The sequence below is a fragment of the Bombyx mandarina genome, chromosome 16, assembly GCF_030267445.1.
Source record: "Bombyx mandarina strain Sakado chromosome 16, ASM3026744v2".
Classification (NCBI taxonomy): domain Eukaryota; kingdom Metazoa; phylum Arthropoda; class Insecta; order Lepidoptera; family Bombycidae; genus Bombyx; species Bombyx mandarina.
In genome coordinates, this window is record NC_143222.1 from 6,260,212 (window position 1) to 6,284,393 (window position 24,182).

General features: G+C 38.8%; 2 protein-coding genes across 8 annotated transcripts in view; one reads left to right on the forward strand and one right to left on the reverse strand.

Moving 5' to 3' along the window:
- LOC114246823 (small G protein signaling modulator 2) overlaps positions 1-2,812 on the reverse strand; it is a 59,449-nt gene extending 56,637 nt beyond the window's left edge. The window contains exon 1 of one of the 6 annotated variants that reach the window (XM_089733514.1): positions 2,542-2,812. In XM_089733514.1, the coding sequence (XP_089589640.1) occupies positions 2,542-2,560 (19 nt within the window). In that variant the 5' untranslated portion in view covers positions 2,561-2,812. Of the gene's footprint in view, positions 1-2,349; positions 2,400-2,425 lie in introns of those variants that run through there. The other 5 variants (XM_089733513.1, XM_089733518.1, XM_089733519.1 and 2 more) reach the window with 5 other exon arrangements.
- A 5,223-nt stretch (positions 2,813-8,035) lies between these two features.
- On the forward strand, positions 8,036-24,149 carry car (vacuolar protein sorting-associated protein 33A). 2 transcript variants are annotated; one of them, XM_089733713.1, is made up of 12 exons: positions 8,036-8,098; positions 8,153-8,344; positions 8,775-8,974; positions 9,795-9,974; positions 14,280-14,400; positions 15,268-15,421; positions 16,219-16,382; positions 18,276-18,446; positions 18,789-18,914; positions 19,590-19,775; positions 20,835-20,958; positions 23,623-24,149. In XM_089733713.1, the coding sequence occupies exons 2-12, from the start codon at positions 8,228-8,230 to the stop codon at positions 23,904-23,906; spliced, it is 1,827 nt and encodes a 608-aa protein (XP_089589839.1). In that variant the 5' UTR covers positions 8,036-8,098; positions 8,153-8,227; the 3' UTR covers positions 23,907-24,149. The 2 variants fall into 2 exon arrangements, with proteins under 2 accessions (XP_089589839.1, XP_089589838.1); XM_089733712.1 differs by having other exon boundaries at positions 8,065-8,344.
- Positions 24,150-24,182: the final 33 nt, after the last annotated feature.

A 24,182-nucleotide genomic window follows, 5' to 3' on the forward strand; every position in this document is an offset into this window, starting at 1 on the left:
TCCTATCTTGGGTAACATCAAAGTTCTTAAGCGGTGTCTCGGTGATTTGTGCCAATGCTAAGCCTAGATTAATCTTGAGGTAAAAATAGTTGAGAGTGAAAATGTATTCTTAGATATCTATACTAATGTATAAATCTACAGTGGTTTTTACGGATGTTCCGTTATAACTACTGAACCATGCCTCCGATTGACTTGAAACTTGGTATCCATGTAGAAAATACATGTACTTAATCATTAGGCTAATATTTATATGAGTATTGGACTCCCTAATAATAATGACGATAAATAATAGTTTTAATTTTGAACGCCCAGCGAAGCGGGCGAGTACGGCTAGTCGTATCTAAGTTTAATCTGCAGATAAAAAAATCGGTTCAAATTCAATAATTTAAAACATCTGAAACGTGCTACCAACGGTGAATACAAACTCGCTCACAAAGCACGCTTTATTTATTTCTTTGCTTTGAAGAAAAACGAATGAATGAGATTGCGATTCCGATCCGGTAGCGCGTTTCCGATTCGGTAGTAGTTTTTGCGCAATCTTGGAAAAACTCTCTCAGATCGGGCTTCTGAGCTTACCTACAAGCCAGAGTATAATGGAATAGTACCTTAACCTACCAGCGGTAGATATAATCTCTCCTTTGTCGTATCACTTTTGTCAGAGCGGTCGTGGTCGTCATTCGCTATCATTATCATTTATTATTAGCGGTATAATAGGTAGGAAAAAAACGAGATTGCTTTGTGGCAGCATTTGGCACAAGTGGTATCGACCAATACGGACACAAAATACCAATTACCATAAATAATTTGACCGCTTATCTTACTGTTTTCATTTAATTAAGCATCAATTTCTTTCATCGTTGTATAAATTTAAGAACAGAAAATTTCAGGTATTTTCTTTTCCTTTCTTTTAAATTTCGTCGTAAGCATTCAGAATCGCAAATTTAAAAAAAATCCTATTTTTTGATAGGGACTAAATTTGTAGCATTTATGCCCTGTTATCTCATCCTAGCCGGTAAACATCGATTTACCAATAAGAATAATTACCAAAAACAATAAAATAATAATGCATATTGATAAGTCTAAAGTTGGTATCTTAAAGTCTAAGTTAGTATTTAAATAATAATGAGTCGATACTTATAAAAATCGTTTTCTATGCGGCTTCGTGAATATTTTTTATTCTCAATCTCTACAATGTTACCTTATTTTTACCTTAAAAATTCTAAAGTTCAATAAAAATAAAACCACAAAAAAAACATTATATCAATCTATACATAAATATGATACATATACAACTGCATGCAAACGGTATCCTTCGCCAAACGAGGCTTGTGGAGTGTACTTAACGGCAGGCAGCAGCTTGACTCTGCCCCTGGCATTGCTGATGTCCATAAGCGACAGTAACCACTCACCATTAAGTGGGCCGTATGCTCGTCTGCCTACAAGGGCAATAAAAATAAAAAGGCGTTCAATATCGAGAGATTTCTAATTTGAAGGTATATAATATTGGGTAATCAAAGCTAAGTAAGAATCTCAATTCCACTCATATCTGATTTGTTCTGTCACAGTGACGCCTTGAAGGGCTTTACATATTTTTAATCGAACTGACACATAATGGAGCTGGGAGGAGGCTAACGGGACTTTCGGCTTTTCATACTTTATTAAATAACTTTAATAAGCCTAAAAAGTATTACAAGGATCAAGGGCACGTCTGCCCAACGTCAACATTAAATAAATACAATCATTCATCAAACATCGAAGTATATCATGAAAACATGCAACCTATTGAAGACATTGTTCCGCTATAAGTTGCTATCTTCATGTCCCCTACAGCACGTAGGATGAGTTCGTTAATCGTTAGAAATCGCAGGCGAACAATAAGACGATGAATTGCAACTACATAGTTTTTGCTACATAGTTTTTGTTAATATCTGCGTATCCGTCATTTTAAAATCGTAAATTTACCTTACCTTACTGACTAAAATAAACACATTTGTCGATTAAACTATTTGTACTTATTTACTGTGATATTTTGATTGTTTATTGTTTGTTCGTATTGAAAAACATACAAAAATGGAAATAAAATTATCAGCTTCGAAGAAAATGCATGCAAGTATGCATAGTATTTTCTAGCTTTCAAAATTATATTGAAGAAAAAAAAGAAGAAAATATAAATTTATGAAGATGCCATATCGGCTTAGCCGTGTACTTTAGGTATAATTCATAAAGCACATTCAATTGTACCTACACATTGCAGTTATTATAAATGACTTAAAAGCACTGTTGAGAATAACTAAGGAATCAACCCTTATCATTCAGCGCCACAAAAACACGATTGCAAACATAACTCACATGGCCGATTTTCGCCCACACAGCCCAGCCTGTTATCATGTCAAACCGATACTAATGCAAAACGAACACCACTTACATTAGCATGAAACGATGACCTTCACACAGTTAATGCTTTTGCGACACGGGAAATTTACAGTAACAAATTACTAACATTAAAAAATCGTAAAAGCAAAAAAATTCACGTTGACTTGCCTTTATTTTGGGCGGCCATTATTCTTTTCTGCCCACGGGGAGTGGCGCATTATTTACCCGGGAAATTATCACATTTCACACCGTCATCGATGGTATTTTAGCACGTTGTATTAAATTGTTTTTAATTTTAAAACGCGGTCGTAATGCGAGAAAAGAGTCCGAAATTGGTACGTTCGTGGAAAAATCGATGTCGCGCCGCGCGCAGTGAGCTGCTACACGCAAGTGATAAGCTGCCGCCGCCAACCCGAATGTCGTAGCTATCCTTCGTACATAGATATGTACAAAACCTTCATTATATGCCAGCTGATAGGTATATATTATACAATTGATTAGGTTCTGCCACGTTTTTGTATGATTCTGTCGCGATCGTACTGTGTAACGGAGAAAAAATCAATATCAATGTGAAAAGCGCTTTTCTGTGTGAATTTTGAATTAAATCAATCTTGTATTCGTAACATGATAAAAATGAAGATTATAATCATAATATAAGAAAAATTAATATCGTCATTGCACACATTCATAAGATTTATTCTACAGTAACTGTTTATTCAAAAACAACTACATTTTTAGATATAAATTTATCAGTTAAATATTAAATATTAAATAAAAATGTAAGGACAACGGATGATGTTTATCAAAGAGAATCGCTGAACAAAGGTCACGGTTATGCTTTTGTTTGTTTGTGCTCTACAAGTAGATGTTTTCAGTCTGCTCCATTCGAAAACATACCTAATTATCTGTTTTTTTTTTAAAGTTATACGAACAAATACTTATAAATCTATAGAGCCGCTTTATCTCTTACTATACTGTTACTATACTATACTTACTGCAGTAAATTTTAATATAGTACCTTTTAATATTATAAAAAAAAAAACCATCGAAGGAAGTAGTCGTGGCCCAATGAATAAGACGTCTGGTGCAGTCGTATTTAGCGATGCAACGGTGTTAGACTACCGCAATTTTTCTATTGAAATACGTACTTAACAAACGTTTACGATCGACTTCCACGGTGAAGGAATAACACCGTGTTATAAAAAATCAAACCTGCAAAATTATAATTTGCGTAATTACTGGTGGTAGGACTTCTTGTGATTCCGCACGGGTTAGTACCACCATCCGTTTCGGCTTGAAGGGTGGGGCAGCCGTTGTAACTATACTGAGGCCTTAGAACTTATATACTTATATTATTGCCACGTACCAGCCGGCTATGGAATGAGCTCCCCTCCACGGTGTTTCCCGAGCGCTATGACATGTCCTTCTTTAAAAGAGGCTTGTGGGGAGTATTAAGCGATAGGCAGCGGCCTGACTCTGCCCCTGGCATTGCTGAGGTCCATGGGCGACGGTAACCACTCACCATCAGGTGGGCCGTATGCTCGTCTGCCTAAAAGGGCAATTAAAAAAAATTTTTAAATTCAAGATGTGTGGCGCATTTACGTTGTAAATGTCTATGAGCTCCAGCAACTTCAGACCACTCCACTTAACACACTCCACACTCCACTTAACACCAAGTGGGCTATGACCTCGTCCACCCATGTAAACAATAAAAAAAAACTATTATTATTTTAATAAAACATTGTAACATCAGTGCACGTCTCCTCTGTTCTAGTTGTTTTCTTTTCATGTCTTTGAAAACATGTCTTACAAAAGACAAATGACAAAGACAAATGTACAAACATTTCGAGAAAGTAATTGGGGACTTTACGTTACAAGCTAAAAAATACCTATAGGATAGACCTATATGCAGACCTATAGGTTGGTACCGCCATGCTGCCTATTTCAGCCGAGAAGCAATCGCGCATTCTAGTTTGAAGTGTGTTAAAGCGGCTAATTCGATGCTTTTTACCTATCTAATAGCTATTCCAGATTCGCCTAATTTGTGGGCCAGCTCACGGAGCTCGGCTTGAGAGAGTTTGCTAACACCTAGTTTGCCCTAGCGAGAACAATGTTCCGCTGAATCTACCACTGAATCGGAATCGCGACCCACTAGGAAGATTTGATAAGTAACTCAGTGACTTGTGTCTATGAATCGAGTTGCACATCGAACTCTTGTGGGTGCGGACCGCGTTACCGAACACGACATTTACGTAAGTCACGACCGTACGTGTGCTATTTTTGTAGAGCGTCACCTTGTTACGAAGGGACAATTTACTTGACTTGCAGATCGTGGGGTAGAGCCGGCTCGGTTGCAGTTTCATTTCATCTTAGCAACATTTAAAATGGAGACCAACGTGATGACCTGTTGGTCAGGGAAAATTTTTATAACACGACTAGCCGTACTCGCCTCTTCGCTGGGCATTTAAAATTAATATTATTATTTATTATCATTATTATTCAAAAACATTGAGATCATAAAACTTCTACACAATTTTTTTATGAAAAGTTTCGATAATACCTACATGTTATTTATCATTGCAAGTTTTGAAAAAACAGATTCAAAATTAAGATGGTATTTTTTTAGAAGTAAATGTATTGTTAAAAAATCTTAAGCTATGTTTGACAATATGTAAATTATATTTTCGGGTAAATGAAAAATGCGGAAATTACTAAAAACGATCCAACTTGAAGATAAAACATACTCTATCTCAACTATCAGTACGTACTGATAAAATAAATAAATAAATTTCTGGAACAGAAAACTGAAACTACTTTTAATTGGGATTTTCATATAGATCAAGGGAATTTTCCTCGTGTTCCCTCCTTAAAGGTCACCACCGTTACAGAACTCTTTCATAAAATGTTGGATAAGTTATAAAGTAACTAGTCAGGTCATAAGTATTATCACACAGTAAAAACTTTTCTTTTAGAATGCTGGCCACAAAAAAGTTTATTGAATTCGAATTTCGAATTGTTCATGAAAATAAAAATGTATACTTTTAGAATTTTACTCATTTTTAAATATGGAGTGGACCCTTAAAGAAGACCGTGTTGCAGTTATTGCGTTGCATAGTTGCGGTTACGCGCCAATTAAAATTTTTAACATACTGAAAAATTTGAATATAACCAAAAGATTCGTTTATCGTACCATCAAACGATACAATGAAGACTCTAGTGTAGATGACAGGTCAAGAAGTGGTCGCCCTCGGTCTGTTAGGACTCCAGCAGTGATAAAAGCTGTGAAGGCGCGAATTCAAAGAAATCCCAAACGTAAGCAGAAACTATTGGCCCTTCAGATGGGGTTAAGCAGAACCACGGTGAAAAGGGTGTTAAATGAAGACTTAAGGCTTCGGGCATATCTAAGAAAAACAGGACATCGTTTGAATGCTCGTCTAATGGACCTGAGACTGAAGAGACGCCGCGCTTTGTTGAAGCGGTACGCGGGAAAAAAATATCGGGAAATCCTTTTTTCGGATGAAAAATTTTTTACCGTAGAAGAGAGCTACAACAAACAAAATGATAAGGTGTACGCACACAGTAGTGAAGAAGCGAGCAACCGTATTCCGCGTGTCCAACGAGGTCATTTTCCATCCTCGCTCATGGTATGGTTGGGAGTTTCTTATTGGGGCTTAACAGAGGTACATTTTTGTGAGAAAGGTGTAAAAACGAATGCAGTTGTGTATCAAAATACAGTCCTGACGAACCTTGTGGAACCTGTTTCTCATACCATGTTCAATAACAGGCACTGGGTATTCCAACAAGATTCGGCGCCAGCTCATAGAGCGAAGAGCACACAAGACTGGCTGGCGGCGCGTGAAATCGACTTCATCCGGCACGAAGACTGGCCCTCCTCCAGTCCAGATTTGAATCCATTAGATTACAAGATATGGCAACACTTGGAGGAAAAGGCGTGCTCAAAGCCTCATCCCAATTTGGAGTCACTCAAGACATCCTTGATTAAGGCAGCCGCCGATATTGACATGGACCTCGTTCGTGCTGCGATAGACGACTGGCCGCGCAGATTGAAGGCCTGTATTCAAAATCACGGAGGTCATTTTGAATAAACTTTAGTGTCATAAGAATCTATGTTTTGTTAAGTTCATTTTAGTATATGAATGGTTACATAATGAATAAACTTGTTTCAATTATTTTACATTAAACATGTGACAGAATTTATGACCTGACTAGGTATTTTGAATGGATGGATGGACGGAATGAAATGTTAGATAACTTCTTATATCAGATTCCCAGTTTTCAATTTAATTATTTTCTGATTGTCATGATACCGGTGTATCCGCTAACATTCTTGTTACCAAAGTTTTTTTTTCTAAGTCTCGAAGCAATGAATGAAATTTCCATTAAAATGCCACCAAATATAATGTGCTTGCTATCTGATATACTTTGACATTTATTATTATTAAATACAAAAGTAAATTAATAGACATAACACAAAACTGAAATAAATGGTTCTGTACTTGAATTCGAATGCATTATCTATTCATTTGCTATTATAATTTGATATCTGTACGCTTAGTGCGAGTTTTTTATCGTTCTCGATAGCATAAAAGTTAACTCAAATCTGTATGGAGTTGAAACGCTTGCCTACGTTTGCCGCTAGGGGCGCTGTTCCAACTGCATACAAAACTGAGATCGGAGGTAAGAATGTGATCGTACGTCCCGGCCCCTGTAGGTGAAGGTCACGGGGCAACGAAGATGGGTGGACAAGCTCACAGCCCACCTGGTGTTAAGTGGTTACTGGAGCCCAAAGACATCTACAACGTAAATGAGCCACGCACCTTGAGATATAAGTTCTAAGGTCTCAAGTATGATTACAACGGCTGCCCCACCTTTCAAACTGAAATGCATTACTGCTTCACGCCAGAAATAGGCGGGGTGATAGTACCTTCCCGCGCGGACTCACAAGAGGTCCTACTACCAGTAAATAATTGTCTGATTGAAGTATTCATTGACTGCGGTAGCCCCTATACTTCACCCGGATCTGACCTCAGGGGGCATCAGACAATTGGGCGAGAGTTTAGGGAAGTTGTAAAGTGTATAGGCCCCTAAATTCTATACCTTGGGCCCGCAGTCCAATGCGGTCCTAGATACCCCGCACACCCTCTAGGCGCGGGGACCTCATAGGGGCTCAGCCCCGGCTCACAAACAAAATTATCGCGTAATCTGTATAACTCTGAACAAAACTATCACATGTCAGTATTTTTCGACGGGAATGCGAGGAGCGAAGTTGTGTGAATTGTTTTAATTTGTCAGTATAGTGCTTCTTTAGGTTTGAATTGTAAAAACAATGATTTGTTATCTACTTAGTATCTGTGAAAATGCACAAATCTAAGAAAATGAAACAAAACCGCTGGGCAAGATCTTCCAAGAACAATTTTAATAAATAAGCAAAATTTTACTGAGTCTATATTTTATCTCGTGTAATTTCGTCTCGCCGTAATCGATCAATGTCTCATATTTCATTCATTTCGCATTATTTTTTTATTATTCAACAAAATACACAAAATGACTGGAAAGGCAAATGTATCAAACTATACAGGCCAATGCCTGTATAGTTTGATACATTTGCCTTTTCAGTTGGAATTGAAACTGTCAAGTGTCGCTTTGCCTTCAAATGTCAACTCAAAATTTAGTCTTTAAAAACATGATAAAAACATAAATTCTCTTAAGTATTATGTGTATTTGTATCAATGATAAAGTTGTATCTATGATAAATTCATTTATGTGTTGAAAGAAAAACAGTCAACAAATAACAATTATTAAATACATCTGTTAAAAAGGCTGCTTAACAAAAATGAGAGAAACTAAAATGAGCAGCCACCTTGCGGGTGGACGACTGAACGTTGCTTTACTTCAAGAAACAATGAGAACAGAATTATTAAATTTATTACAACAGTACAGTGGCCCTAAAGTAAGTTTATAAACATATTATGATGTTTCACAACTTACCATTTATTTATTATCCGAAGTTACAATAGCTCTAAATCTATATTTAACTTACTATAACAGGTGTAAAAAATTATTTGCTTATTAATGCTACTGGCCACTGACTTATTCGAAATTAATATTGTTCAAATTTAAAAACGCCTCCGATAGAAGAAATCAACTCGCACTGAAGAATAAATTGTTATTTTTACTTGTCATGTTTGAATGTTACCTTCAGTTCCACTCTGTTAAGTATTTTTTTAAGAACTGGTTAAGTTACTATTGGCTTTTGAGACGTCTGAGAGCCTACTCTTAGAGAGAGTAAAATTTATATTATTGATTCTTAATTTTAAAAGCTGACTTAACTTAATAGGTGTATGACTAATAAAGAATAAATAAAAATACTTAATTTTCAGGTAACAATTTGGGATGACTGGCTAGCTGGGCCTGTAGGCCTTGTCGCTCAGTACTCATTCCTTAAAGACCATGAAGTCAACAATATGTTTCTTCTGAAACCAGGAAGCCTACCCAATATAACCGTCAAACATATTATATTTATTAGTAGACCCAAACTTTCATTGATGGATTTGGTTGCTGATTACATTTTATCAATAAGGTACTGAATTTGTGTAGCTATTTTTTGTTTTGTAAGTGTTGATTAGAGTATAAATTACTAACATTGTATGTTAATGAATATCAATATTAATTAATTTCTTGCTATCATATTTGCCGAGCGTGCTTTATAATTCATTAACTTATTTTCCTGTTACAAAATTTTAGATAGTATCTGGATTGAGCCTGTTGTGTGAAAATATAACAATTAAGGTTTTTATATGCAATTTAAAATAGTACAGTTTTACAAGGATCAAAGTTTCTAAAGTTATTGATCGAGTACTTATTCGTATTAAGTAAAGTTACAAAAAAGCATAGGTAAATAAATCTAGTATAGATTGATATAGTCTATATCAGGCTTGGGCAAATGGCGGCGGTAGAATTTAGTCTGGCCTGTGAAGCTTTATATATATTATGATTAAAAACACAAATATTATTTATTTCTATTTCTGCCGTGAAGCAGTAATGCGTTTCGGTTTGGAGGGTGGGGCAGCCGTTGTGACTACTGAGACCTTAGAACTTATATCTCAAGGTATGTGGCGCATTTACGTTGTAGATGTCTATGGGCTCCAGTAACCACTTAACACCAGGTAGGCTGTGAGCTCGTCCACACATATAAGCAATAATATATATATATATATATATATATATATATATATATTAGTTTTTAAGTAAAATTAGAAAAAAAAACTGTTTGGCCCGCGGTCAAATTTTCATCTGCAATGTGACCTTACTATCAAAATATTTGCCCACCCCTGGTCTATACCAACAATAACAGAAACCAACTAAAATTTAAATTCGAATATATTACTCAATATACACAGGGCCAAGCAAACAGCTCCAGTAGAATTTCACTTGTTCTTTGTGCCACGCAAAAGTGAACTGTGCAAAGTACATCTCACCAATAGAGGAGTGGTCAGTAACATGACAATTGAAGAGTTTAAGTGTGACATCATTCCATTCGAAAGTGATGTCATGTCTTTAGAACTACAAAATGACTTCCGGTCAGTATATTTGCTATATTATGTTAATTTTAAAATCTTTAAAGATGGAAGTTAATTTTTCAATATCCTTTTGATGATATAGTTACGTCCCAAATGATAAAGTGACTGGTTTACTCATAGTAAGTAATGTTACTATATCAGTGCTCACTGTGGAAATCATTTGTGAACATTTATTAAATACATACTTGGAGGAGGCCTTTACCCGAGGGGGGTTCTTGGAAGTATATTTTTTTTTTTTTTTTTTTTATTGCCTTTGTAGGCAGACGGGCATACGGCCCACCTGATGGTGAGTGGTTACCGTCGCCCATGGACTTCAGCAATGCCAGGGGCAGAGCCAAGCCGCTGCCTACCGCTTAATACTCTCCACAAGCCTCGTTTGAAGAAGGACATGTCATAGCGCTCGGGAAACATCGTGGAGGGGAGCTCATTCCATAGCCGGATGGTACGTGGCAAAAAAGACCTCTGGAAACGCACTGTGGATGATCGCAGTGGCTCCAGGTAGTATGGATGAACTCTACTCCGGTGGCGGGCGGTGCGATGGTAAAAACGAGATGCTGGTATCATCTCGAACAATTCCTCAGAGCACTCCCCATGGAACATACGGTACAAAATACAGAGGGAACCGAAGTCCCTCCGCAGACCCAGAGGCTCCAAACGATCCGAGAGAATGGGATTATCGACAATCCGAACGGCCCTCCTCTGTATGGAGTCAAATGGAAGAAGCTGGTATTTGGGAGCCCCAGCCCAGAGATGGGAGCAGTACTCCATGCGAGGCCGGACTTGTGCTTTATAGAGCAAAAGTCTTTGTCCAGGCGTGAAGTACCGCTTCGCTCTGTTGAGGACTCCCAGCATTTTGGACGCCAACTTGGCTTTGCCTTCCAAATGACTCCGAAACTGGACATCGCTCGAAATGTCGACCCCAAGTATCCCGATACTCTCGGAAGGTTGCAGGGATACTCCTTGGAATTGCGGCGCCATGACAAAGGGGTCCTTCTTCGCAGTGAACGCGCAAACTTGTGTCTTTATCGGGTTGAATTGAACCAAGTTCAATTCACCCCATTCGGAGACTCGCCCCAGAGAGTTCTCCACTTCAGACACAAGTTTTGATCGTCTCTCTTGCACCACGCTCCGAGAGAGACTCTGATGGCCGATATATCGCGCATCCCCCGTGCTGTCATCCGCATAGCAATGCATGCCATCAATAGACAGCATGTCATTAATATACAGGATGAAAAGCGTGGGGGAGAGCACCGAACCTTGTGGAACGCCAGCGTTAATGGTCATGGTATCAGAACAGTCACCGTCTACAACGACCGTGATGCTCCGCCCATCCAAAAAGCTAGCGATCCACTTGCAGAGACCCTCGGGGATTCCGTAAGATGGTAGCTTCGACAGAAGTGCCCTATGCCAGACCCTGTCGAAGGCCTTCGCGATATCAAGGCTCACAGCAAGAGCCTCGCCCTTGCTCTCCAAGGCTTCAGCCCACCTGTGAGTAAGGTATACAAGAAGATCGCCAGCTGAGCGACCGTGACGGAAACCGTACTGTCGGTCACTGATCAGCTGGCGATCCTCCAGATACTTCAGGAGTTGTATATTAATTATTCGCTCCATCACCTTGGAAAGCAAGGAAGTTATCGCGATAGGCCTATAGCTCGATGGGTCCGACCGGTCACCCTTCTTGGGGATAGGGTGGACGTGGGCAGTCTTCCATGAAGACGGAACCCTGTTAGCGCAATAAGAGATGCGATACAAACGCGTTAGCGCAGGCGTCAGCTCAGGGGCGCACGTTTTCAGAACCACTGCAGGGATGCCGTCTGGCCCGCTCGACTTATGGACGTCCAGGAGTCGGAGTTCCCGCCTGACTGCACACTGTGTAAAGCAGATCTCCGGCAGGGAACTATCACACTGGAGGATGTTCGGTGGTGTGGCACCCCCGTCGTCCACAGTCGAGTTCGAGGCGAAGAGTTTGACCAGAAGGTCAGCCTTCTCTTTCGCACTATGGGCCAGACTGTCATCGGACTTGCGTAGTGGTGGGAGACTAGACCTGCAAAAGTTACCTTCTGCAGCTTTGGCGAGCGACCAAAAAGCACGGCTCCCAGAGGGATAGCTCTTCAGTCGCTCGCCAATTCTAGCAACGTGCTCCGATTTCGCCCTGGCAATAACCTTCTTGTAGGACCTGGAAGCGGCGTTATATTTCCGCCTTTCCTCTGAGATGTTAGGATCCCGACGTCTCCTAGCATCATTCCATGCCACGTATGCGGACCGCTTGAGGTGTGCAGCATCCCTGCTGGCATTGTTATACCAGGGTCTGCTGCGACCCCCAACGGGCACTTCAGAGGAGGGAATAAACAATTCCATCCCCTGGAGCACCACGTCTTTAAGACGGTCCGCACAGACGTCAGGATCAGCAGAGGAAAAGCAGAACCGCCCCCATGGGTAGGATGCGTAAAACTCACGCAATCCATCCCAATCTGCTGACAAATACTGCCAAACTCTTCGATACCTGGTCGTCGTTCGACGACTAGGACGAGAGAGTGGTGTGGCAGCACGGATAAGGCAGTGATCAGACGATCCAAGTGGAGCGTCGACCACCACACTGTATCCGGCTGGATCGGTGGTCAGCAGAAGGTCCAACAGAGAAGGCTCGTGCCCCTCAATATCTGGGACACGGGTGGGCTGTGTCACCAGCTGGGAGAGGCCGTAGGCCAAGGCGAAATCGTAGGCAGCCCGACCCGGGAGGTCAGTGGTTCTGGACCCCAACCACTCTTGGTGATGAGCGTTAAAGTCTCCAAGAACCACCACCTCCGCAGATGGGTACTGCTCAAGCACGCGGTTAGTCCCCTCTTGCACATGCTCTATCAGAGCTGAACCTGCATCACTGCTGTGGGACCTGTACAGGCACGCGTAGACTCGGGTACAGCCCCCGTGATCTACGCGCAGCCACAAGAGGGACAGGTCCCGTTGTTCGAGGCTTCGTAGACGGCGACAACAGACATCAGCCCGGACGAATACACACACCCCGGCTTTACGCAGGAAGTTGTGCTCCAATACGTAGCCGGGGTATTCAAGGTACGAAGTATCATCCGGAGCAGATATCTGCGTCTCCGTCAGAAAAAGAAGGGCAGGCTGCGCCGTCTCAAGATGGTGGTGTACGGCGTCGAGGTTACTATGTAGACCCCTTACATTGCTGAAATCCACATTAAATGTGGAATGGGGAGTCGCCGACAAAACCCTTTTCCTTTTTCGAACTTTCATTTTTTTTTTATTTGGAGAGTGGGATTGGGCGGGGTAGGATGTTCGAGGCGAAATCGTGACAATACCTGAATAAAGCGCGGAGCACAGTACGTGCTCGACCACGGGTTGCGTGAGCGACTGACGCAGGGCATGGAAGGGCCCCCAGTCCACCCTGCGTGCGATCGCCGGGATCCACTCCGGTCTCCGACTCCGGCACGACGACCGCACGACAGGATTTTACACCGGTTGGCGGGACAGCTTCCCGGGGCGGAGTTTAGTAGTGACACCCGGGTTCAGGTCCCCAACTGACCGGCGGGCGGCGGCGAACACCGTTTCACTGGGTCTCCCTATACCCCCGTCAAACAATCACGTCCCGCGAGCTCACACGCACGTCTGCTCCGCATGTTCCAAGTATCGCCAAGATTCACCCCCAACAAGGAAGAGGAAAGGGAAGGAATAACACTGGCTCTCCAACCCACACGCCGGAACACAGCTAGGCTATTTGGCGGCGGACTCTAGTTGGAGGGTGGTCGCCAGCCAGTCGGACAAGTCCTACCACCGATTATGTATTCGGCTCCCGTTTTGCACCACCCAGGGGTCACTTGTAGGGAATCGCGGGTTAAACCTACGGAAGCGGGAAGCAATCAACCCCCCAAGTAGCAATAATACCTTTTTTTTTTTTTAACGCTGGGGAATAATACCTAGTATTATCCAACAAACATAATTGTTAGTTAATTAATCACATAGATCCATTGATTTAATTTTGATTTTATAAGTCACTTGCATGAAATAAAAGACGTTTTTTATTTGTTTATTTTTTATATATATTTATCATTAAGTACATATTCATTAGGAAAACAGGTAACGCCTGTAAAATTCAGTCACATTGCACCATACGAATGCACCTGTTGCCTTATCCTTTAGGCTGCGATAAGATTAAAGTTACAGTTAATATAACGGATTTTATAACATGATTGTATAAGTTAACTTAAAAAAAAAAAATTATTGTACAACATTATTTAAATTTGTACAATGAAAAGTTTGAAGTTTGAATGTTGAATTTATTTGTAGAGAAAATTACATAGAAGGTGACACAAGTTGCATATACAATGCTGCACAGGCATTAAGAACCATCCAACAGTTTTATGGAATTGTGCCTCGTGTATTTGGGAAAGGCCAAGCAGCTAAACAGGTACGTTTCTTAACTGACAACATTTAACTGAGACAGAAACAATGTCTTTTAATTGTGATATTTGCAAAGTTATACTTTAAATGTTTTGGATAGTCACATCAGTGTTGTGTGATTTGTGAGTTTGATATTTATAATTATTTTTTTAAATCGATAAATAAATTACCTTTGCTACTATTAAGTTGGTAAATAATTCAATACAAGAAGCACAAATTTCATGAATATATACACATTTACACACACGATTTAAGTGGATGTATTGTATAAAGCAGAATATTATTATTATTTTTTCCGGACGTGCCAAGAACCGTCTTCTTTCTGAACTGTACGTCCGGCACGTCCGGAAAAATAAGGATGTGGAGTGGCTTTTTGGTGAGCCAAATATTCTGGGGAAGATGAAGGCACGGAGGCTCGGATGGCTCGGGCATGTAGTACGTATGGAGCAGGATAGGGCTGTGAAACGGGTGTACGCATAAATATATACAAATACCGCTACCCACCTTGACAGGGAGCTCTCTATTGTATTAAATAAATTCTGTCTCATATCTCATCTTTGAAACCAAAGGATATTACTGCTTCGAGGCTGAAATAAGTGATGACGTGCACCACCAGCGCCATATCACCAGCGCATACATAAATTAAAAATGTGGCCTGGTTGGATTTTTTATTACACAATCTTATTCGATCAATGATGAATGTGTGTTAAGTAAGGAAATAGGTATTTGCTAAGTGGATAAAATTTTCAAAATTTTGCATTTTCTGAGGTTCTGTTGCTAAAGACGGGTATTATGCACCAAGACTAAACTGATTATTGTGTATTACCTGTTTGAATTTCGCATGTGCTTCTTTTAATTTGACATTGTTTGACAGGTTTGGGATCTATTGTGCAGATTGAATAAAGAGGAACAAGGTTCCGGGAATAAGGGTGCACCGACATCATGCATTGATCAGTTACTGTTATTGGACAGAGCCGTTGACTTTACAAGTGTAATGGCGACGCAACTCACTTATGAGGGGCTTATTGGTGAGTCTATCATATGTTATCACGTATATGTGGTGGCGTGCACAGAAAGCCCACACGGGTAGGTGGTGTGTTTTTCATATATAACGAACCAAAATTATTACGATTTCATTACCTATTATCAGTTGACGTTACAAATAGGACTTCCACGATGAAGGAATAACATGGTGCAATGGCATGGTGAAATAAAAATGAAATAACAATAAATAAATAAAAATAGAAACAATAAAAAACAATTTCAATGTTGGTGGTAGAGTGGCGTCTTATGAGCCTCTGCACCGGTAGTTACCAACAATCTGGATATTTCTGACGCGAAAGAAAAAAAAAAAAATTCATAAAAAATTGCTGAAAAGTTATGGAACCGTTTGAAAGTGCCTGTTATGAAAGGCTTTGCCATTAAAAACGATAGTGTCTACGCGAGACACTGTGGCTTTATTGCTTCTATAATAAAACCAATTGAATGCTTGCTACTTGCTTTAATTACAATTTACAATGGTTTAGTCGTGATTGTTCTGCGATGAATGTATGAATGTGACCTTTCTCGAAAAGGAAGGATCTTGTGCCAATAATGATTATTGTGAGGTAAATTAAGAATATTGTTGAATGCTGTCAGCGCGCGGTGCCGGTAGTAGTAAATGTTCTGGTATGACGTTTTGGCTAGCTTGCTGTGCTAAACGAGTCAGGCGCCGCGACAGATATCATTTTTACAAAACAAGGTATCATTTAAAGAGTACTTGCTTTTGCGTATTTAATTTAGTGCAGTCTTGTAACATTTATATTTAATGATTTTTTTTCGGCAGACGAAATCTATGGCATAAAGAGCGGTACGGCCACGTTTCCGGGACAAAAGTTCGTAGGTCCGGACGATCCTAACCCAGAAGAGACAGCCCGTGAGAAGAAACACGTCATACTCAACTCCAGCGAAGAACTGTTTGCAGAAATACGCGACTCTGACTTTACCGAGGTAACTTTAAAATCAGTTTTAATCGTCTCATTGATCTCGTAGTAATTTTCCTTGAACATTTTACATGTCTGGTTTCGGATTCCGGACGTTGTCAACATATAAGTTTGAATTCTGGTCTGTGGCCTGGGTGTGCTTGTAAATGAATTTCAGGCAGTCGTAACACAGGAGAAAACTTTATTGGGCCCGTTACATGCTTAACGTTGATTTAACATGAAACAACACTAAAAGAGTTTGAAAAAATTGCTTAAATAAAAAGCCGCGCCAAAAGTCAAAATAATAATTTTATTATCTTGACGACACTTATCAGGTTATTAGGCCGGCATATTGAAATTGTTCAATAGTCATCAACCTATATTATGGAATTCCAAATTAATCAGACGTCCTGAAGTTTGTGAATTTTTCTAAATATGTAGGTAGATATTATAATAAGGAGTAGCTTTTAGTAATTGCTTTATCCGGTTATAAGTATTAAATTATATTTAACAATCGAGCTTCTAATTAACATGCAAACAATCCCTAAACTAGATTACAATTAAGAAGCCAGCAGTACGTAATTGAATATACCCACCCATCGTGTAATAAAAAAATTACCCACATATATCCGTGATTACTTGTATAGGATGTAATATGAGACCGAAAGTACGTGTTTGAGAGACCTGATAAGTAATACCGCTGAACCTTCGAACCTATGTCACGACGTGGGTGATGTCTATGGACTCCAGTTACCACTTAACTGTATGTAGGGTCGTGAGCTCGTTCAACCAATAAATATAAATGTACCTAAAATTCTCAATATTCATAGAGTTATTATTATAAACATTTGAATTTGTTTAGGTGTTGTAATATATTCTTATTAGGAGTGGGTGATATAAATCGTATCTAGATTCAATATCTATATATCGCAGCAATATCGTTGAATCCGATATCGCCCCGCAAGAAATCTATATATCGATATCAGCCGATACACGATATTGCTCGATGTGATGCGCATCGGCATATCGTACCGATTCGTGAATCGCAATTAATATATCGATATCAGCCGATACACGATATTGCTCGATGTGATGCGCATCGGCATATCGTACCGAATCGTGAATATCAGCAATATTCGTTTGGTTCGTATCGAATCGGCCAGAGTGAGTGAGCGCACGATAGGGATATCATGTGATGAATGAAACAGAAACAGGCATTATCCATACAATTGTAAACCTTATATTTAAGTCCATATGTCTGTAGATTATTCTTAGCGTATCAGCAGGATACAATTTAGGAAAGAAGTTTCAACTTTCGACCCTAACTTGAATGCAGTATAGCCTATTTGCATCGTTGAATTTAATTTCACGCGCTTTGACCTTGAGCTAGAATTTTTGGACAAGTGTTTATAAATACTTAAAAGTTTTTTGTGTTTGATTTTTAAAGTACACATTTTTCTATTTTTAGTTGAATCCAAATAATTGAGTTTATTTCTTGTGTTTGTATTAAAGTTTTGAAATCTACACTATTTTGGTATATTTTGTAATTATAAATTAAGACACAAAATACTAAAAACTGAAAATAATGTAGCCAGTCCTAAGCCTGATAAAAGCATGAAGGAAAGTTTTTTTTTTATATTTTTATTTTCATGTTCTTTTTATTACTTTAAAATCATATTATAAATTGATATCAGAAAACCAACCGTATAACGTTGACTTAAATCTATATCTACTACGATATTATATCAGCGTATCGTTTCAAATCTCAAATATCATGAATCGAGAAAATCTACTAGCATCCATCAATATATAGATTCAGAAAATATATAGTTTCAATATCCGATATTGATACTCGATATATAGATACGATTCGATACGCGGCAAAACCGATATTACCAACTCCTAATTCTTATACTCACAGATAGGAGCGGCGCTGTCGAAGAAGGCTCGCATTATTAAAACACAACTAGATGAGCGCCACAAAGACAAATCCGTGCAAGAGATCAAGCATTTTGTTTCCCGCCTACCGCAGCTGCTGGCCAACAAGCAGTCCCTGGTCACTCACACCGCCATCGCTGAGTACATCAAAGAGGTACGATCATTTTACTAAATATTTTTAACGGACTTCGTACAGCCGTTACTGCTACTAAGATACTAGTGCGACTAAGATACTACTGCTACTAAGATACTACTGCTACTAAGATACTACTGCTACTAAGATACTACTGCTACTAAATACTACTACCTAAAATAAGCGACCACCTTACTCATAGAGTTTAAACTAAGTCACACCATTAGCCACATGTGACGTCAACCGTTGTAATACTTCTAAATTTTTCTAAAGAATTAACGAACTTTCTTCCGTCACTTAAAAAGTTGATGTTGGAATTTTACTTAGGACGACTATGAGGAGTGTATTTTTTTTATCTTTCAGAAAACTGACAGCTTCGATTTTCACGACAAAATACAATGCGAAGAAGACTTTCTGAATTGTATCGACAGCGAAAAGATTTGTCCGTATATTGAAGACCTGATTGCACAGAAGGAACCTCTTACCAAGGTTCGCATTTATATAATTATATATACATATGTATAAGATAATATATGTGTGTGTAAAACTCGAAAATAACTAAAGGACGACATGACCACTCCGACCAATATAGTTACGTTGGTGCCACACAGGTGGCGCTGGTGGCAAAGATTTTTATATTTCGAACCGACGGTCGAATTTATATGTTTTTTTTTTAATTTACGTATTAAAAATGGTATCATGGTATGTACGTGATCCGAGCTAGGCCAGATGCGTCTGCTATAATAAACACAATAACATTATGTTTGTTGGTTTGTGATTTTCTGTACTGGCTGTTAGTCTTGTCTTAGATTATTATTTTGGGTAAATTCAACGCGTTTCATTCTTTCGGAACTATAAATTTATCCCAATCGCAATGCACTTCTAGTATATATAATAAAATATGACATGTCCTTCTTCAAACGAGGCTTGTGGAGAGTATTAAGTGGTAGGCAGCGGCTTGGCTCTTCCCCTGGCATTGCTGAAGTCCATGGGCGACGGTAACCACTCACCATCTGGTGGACCGTGTGCTCGGCTGCATACAAGGGCAATAAAAAAAAATCGCATAGACTTTCGTATGCCGGACCAATCTAAATGTGGTATTCCAGTGATTGTCTGCTCACCTGTGCTTATTAAGTAGATACCATATTTTCCTTCATTTACCAGGTGCTGCGCTTGATTTGCCTACAATGCGCAACCGGGTCTGGCTTAAAGCCGAAAATTCTGGAATATTACAAGAGGGAACTCGTGCAAACGTACGGTCTGAAGACCTGGCTAAGTATCTGCAACTTGGAGAAGTGCGGTCTGCTCAAAACACAACAAGGAACCCGTCAGTATACTGTACTGAGAAAGGTATTTATTTACCCATTTGCCGAAAGTGGGTAATTGTTTTTTTTACAATGCTTGCGTGTGTGCTTGAGTGCGTGCGTGCGTGCGTGCTTGCGTGCGGATGTGCTTGAGTGCGTGCGTGCGTGTTTCTAAAACTTGATATGAAATATATTAAAATATTTGTTTCAAAGATTATATTAGAACATTATACAATGGATTAGTGATGACTGTGTAAGCGTTTAATGAATTCCATTTTTCGGATAATGTATAATGTAAATATATAAATCATTTTATGAGAAAAACATTATAAAGATGCGTGCGTACACGTATTATTGGAATGGCGCGTTAACGAAATCGCTGACACAACTTGTACTGATCACAGCATAATTGAATATTTCATGATAACGAAAGCGTGTGATAGAGATGGAAATATCAGGCACAGTAACAATTAAAAAAAACTGTTTCTCAAATGATTTTTTATTCACCTTAGGCGAACTAGCCGCGTGGTTACCGGATCCTATAGACGTCGCAACGGGAATGTCGCCTAGAGACATGAGGTCTAATTCTGCATTGTTATTGTATAACGGCCGCCCCACCCTTCAAACCGGAGCACATGACCGTTTCATAACAGAAAAAACCACCAATAAACGCCAGCTGGATATGGTAGTACCCTGGTATACTCGGAAACCGCTCCGGTCCATTCTCCAGTGAATTCCTTAGTAGTCTCCAACTCCAGTGAGAAGATATACCGTCCTACATCACGTCCTGATGTACTGGTGGTAGGACCTCTTTAGAGTCCGCACGGGTAGGTACCACCGCCCTGCCTATTTCTGCCGTGAAGCAGCAACGCGTTTCAGTTTGAAGGGTGGGGCAGCTGTTGTAACTATACTGAGACTTTAGAACTTATATCTCAAGGTGGGTAGCGCATTTACGTTGTAGATGTGTATAGGCTCCAGTGACCACTTAACACCAGGTGGGCTGTGAGCTCGTCAATCCATCTAAGCAAGAAAAAAAACGTAGATGTGTTTAAGTGTCAGATGCTCTGTAGTCATACATCAAGAATCAAACAGTAACTTTTTCTAGGCCTTACATCTGACGACGGACGATTCCGATGCAAATGACAAAGACAAAAGTTATTTGTCGAGTAAATATACACCGTTAACAGTGAGACTGAGCGAGCATATCGCCAAGAATAAAGGATGGAGCGGTACGTTCACATTTTTTTATTATTTACTTGTAACTATACTGGGACCTTAGAGCTCATATCTCAAGGTGGGTGACGGCATTGACGTTGTAGATGTCTGTGGGCTTACCACTTAACTCCAGGTGGGCCGTGATCTCTCCCACCTGTATATGCAGCATAATTATTATTTTTTAAATTACTGGTAACCACAAGGTTTTTTTTTACCTATCTGCTGTTAAGTGGTTTTTGGAGGGCACATACATCAGAATCTGAATTGCTGAATTGCATAACGTATCGATAATAAAAGATAAATCTTCGATCGAGCGAGTGAGTTAGCTCGACAGACCTTTTTTCATGATTAAAGGATTACTGGTGGCCCGGAGGCCTTTCCAGTTTCACCAAGACAGGTGGACGAGCAAAGGCTCAGCCAGGAGGGGTGGGATTTGCTAACAGTTACCCGCTCGGGTAACAAAACTCGACAGACCGCCGCTCTGTATGTTGTTCGAAACCTGTATATTATGTGCAAAGATTTCTTGAAAATGTCGTTAGCGCGATTCGTGTGTCTGTCAAATACCTTGTGTTCTGTGATGACCACCGCCACACGCGCAACGTTCAATCACATAACGATTGTCTTGCTCTTTGTAATCAGAGCACATGACTAACAGGGCGAGGGTGGTACCCTTGCCTCGCGGTTACTTGATGTGTATGGTGGCATCACTGAAGATTATATTCAAACCGATTGCTCGTGTACCTCAATCGACTTGGAATGAACATAAATATATATTTACTAGCTGTAACCGACCGCTTCGCTGAGCATTTAAAATTAACATGATTATTTCTCACCCCCACAAACATTCTCATCATTAACGCCCCCGCAACTGGTGTAGGGAGTCCAACACTTATATAAATATTACCCTATCCATTAAGTACATGTATTTTCTACGTGGATACCAAGTTTCGAGTCAATCGGATGCATGGTTCAGTAGTTATAATGGAACATCCGTAAAAACCACTGTAGATTTATATATTAGTATAGATTAACCCTTCGCAATCGAGAGGTGAGTCTCGCTCACCGCTTTGTTTCGTGCGGAAATTTAATGCGCTGTGTAAACTATTTATTTTTCTTTATTTGGTGATTGACATCTTTTTTTATGTTTCTGATATTGTTATTTTTGTAATTAAATTATGTAATGAGCGAGATTCACCTCTCGAATGCAAAAGGTTAATAACAATATATTTTTGTTTATTGCAACTAAAATATTTGCAATTATAAATACATCGATTATTTTTTTAAATATCTTCACATAATCCCGTAAATAATAAAACAAAAAGAAAAAAACACCTGAGATGATTCAATTTGCTTTGAATTATTTTGTAGTTGGATAGTTGTAGATATTGTAGTTGCCATACATGTACCTATGTAATATGATATATAGGAATTATTGATGTTTCTTTTTTTTGTTTCTTTATATAAATACAATGACATTTTAAGACCATAGGCGTATCGTAAAACGTTAATAAAAATGTTATATTTTTGCAAACCATATTATCAAGTCATAAAATACATACATTTATCGACAATGATTCACTAGAGCGCTTTGATAAGCGTGAAACTAAATATTCATGTAACGTGCTAATGATACAGTTACTATGACCCTAATTAATATTACGTCACGGTCACACTACACAGCGAATGGCTTCCTAATCTAACATACAAATATGAAAATTTGTTATTTACATTAAGTATACCGCCCAGGTGGACTTAATCCACTGCCTTGCCAGTTTCTGTAACCAAAAAAAAGTTAATCAAAATTTCAGTTGAAATATTTTCTTGGGTTTTCGTCATAATTTAAAGCAATTTTTACGGTTTCCGACGTTTCCATAGTAATTTAATTATGATATACTTATGAGTTGAGAATTTAGGAATATAAGTAATAATAACACTATTAAATTATACTTAAAAAGAAAATTAATTCAATTATTAAGAACTGGAAATCAATGTGAAATAATAATTGAAAATAAAACATATATTAATAATTATTAAAATTTGCCCACACATACATAGCCACACACACATAAACCAACATATAAGCTAACATAAACACACATAAGTAGTGATAATAATATTGTTTATCTAAATTTGACATTGATCCATGTTTATTTCTGTTTCTATCAGTAATTTCTTTTTTTCTTTTTTTACCATAATCAATTTTATGGTTTCAATAAAAGCGAAAGACCTGAATATAGCTTCAAGCGTTTTATTCATTTTAATGGATAATTTCAGCTCCACTTCTGTGTGCATTATAAGAAAGTGCATTTACTAAGAACAAACGTATATCATACTAGCGACCCGCCCTCGCTTCGCTTCGGAAACTGTAATTTATTATTGATTTCTCCACTATTTAATGGATGTTATTAAACATATAAACCTTCCTCTTCAATCACTCTATCTATTAAAGAAAACCGCATCAAAATCCATTGCGTAGTTTTAAAGATTTAAGCATACATAGGGATATAGGGACAGAGAAAGCGACTTTGTTTTATACTATGTAGTGATGCTCAGTGGTGAGATTAAAGGTAGCCTAGTCTTTACAAAGAGGCGAACTATTTCATTATCAAATTTCGTCAAAATCGGTTCAGTGGTCTGAGCGTGAAGACGTAACAAATACAACAATTATACTTTCACAGGTATCCAAGACGTATTAGGCCTCCTGCCGGGCCCTACAGTGGACGAGCTACAAACCCTACAACCGCGTATGACACGTCGCCATTCCGGTTCCAGTGAGAATTCATCATCAATAGAAAACCCACGGGTCGTGCTCGTATTCTTCATTGGAGGCTGTACGTACCACGAGATCTCAGTGCTCAGGACGATCAGCCAGCAGGAAGATTCGGTTGTGGAATTTGTTATCTTAACCACTAAAATAATCAATGGAACCACATTCATAGAATCTTTAATGGAACTCGATTGAGCTAGAAATTGATGTAACCTGAAAATAGGATATAATAATATATTAATATACATTCTGTCATATTAAAAAGAAATAGACTGAATCATATTTTTATTCAATTATGGAATAACGTCATGAATGTTTTAATTACTTAATAGTGTTCCAAATAAAAACAAGCCCAGAAAGTATATATGTCAAATCATATCCCTTTTATATGTAATTATGTTAAAAAATATATGAAATAAATTAATTGCAAATGTAAAATATATTTTCAATACACAAAGCATGAAACATATA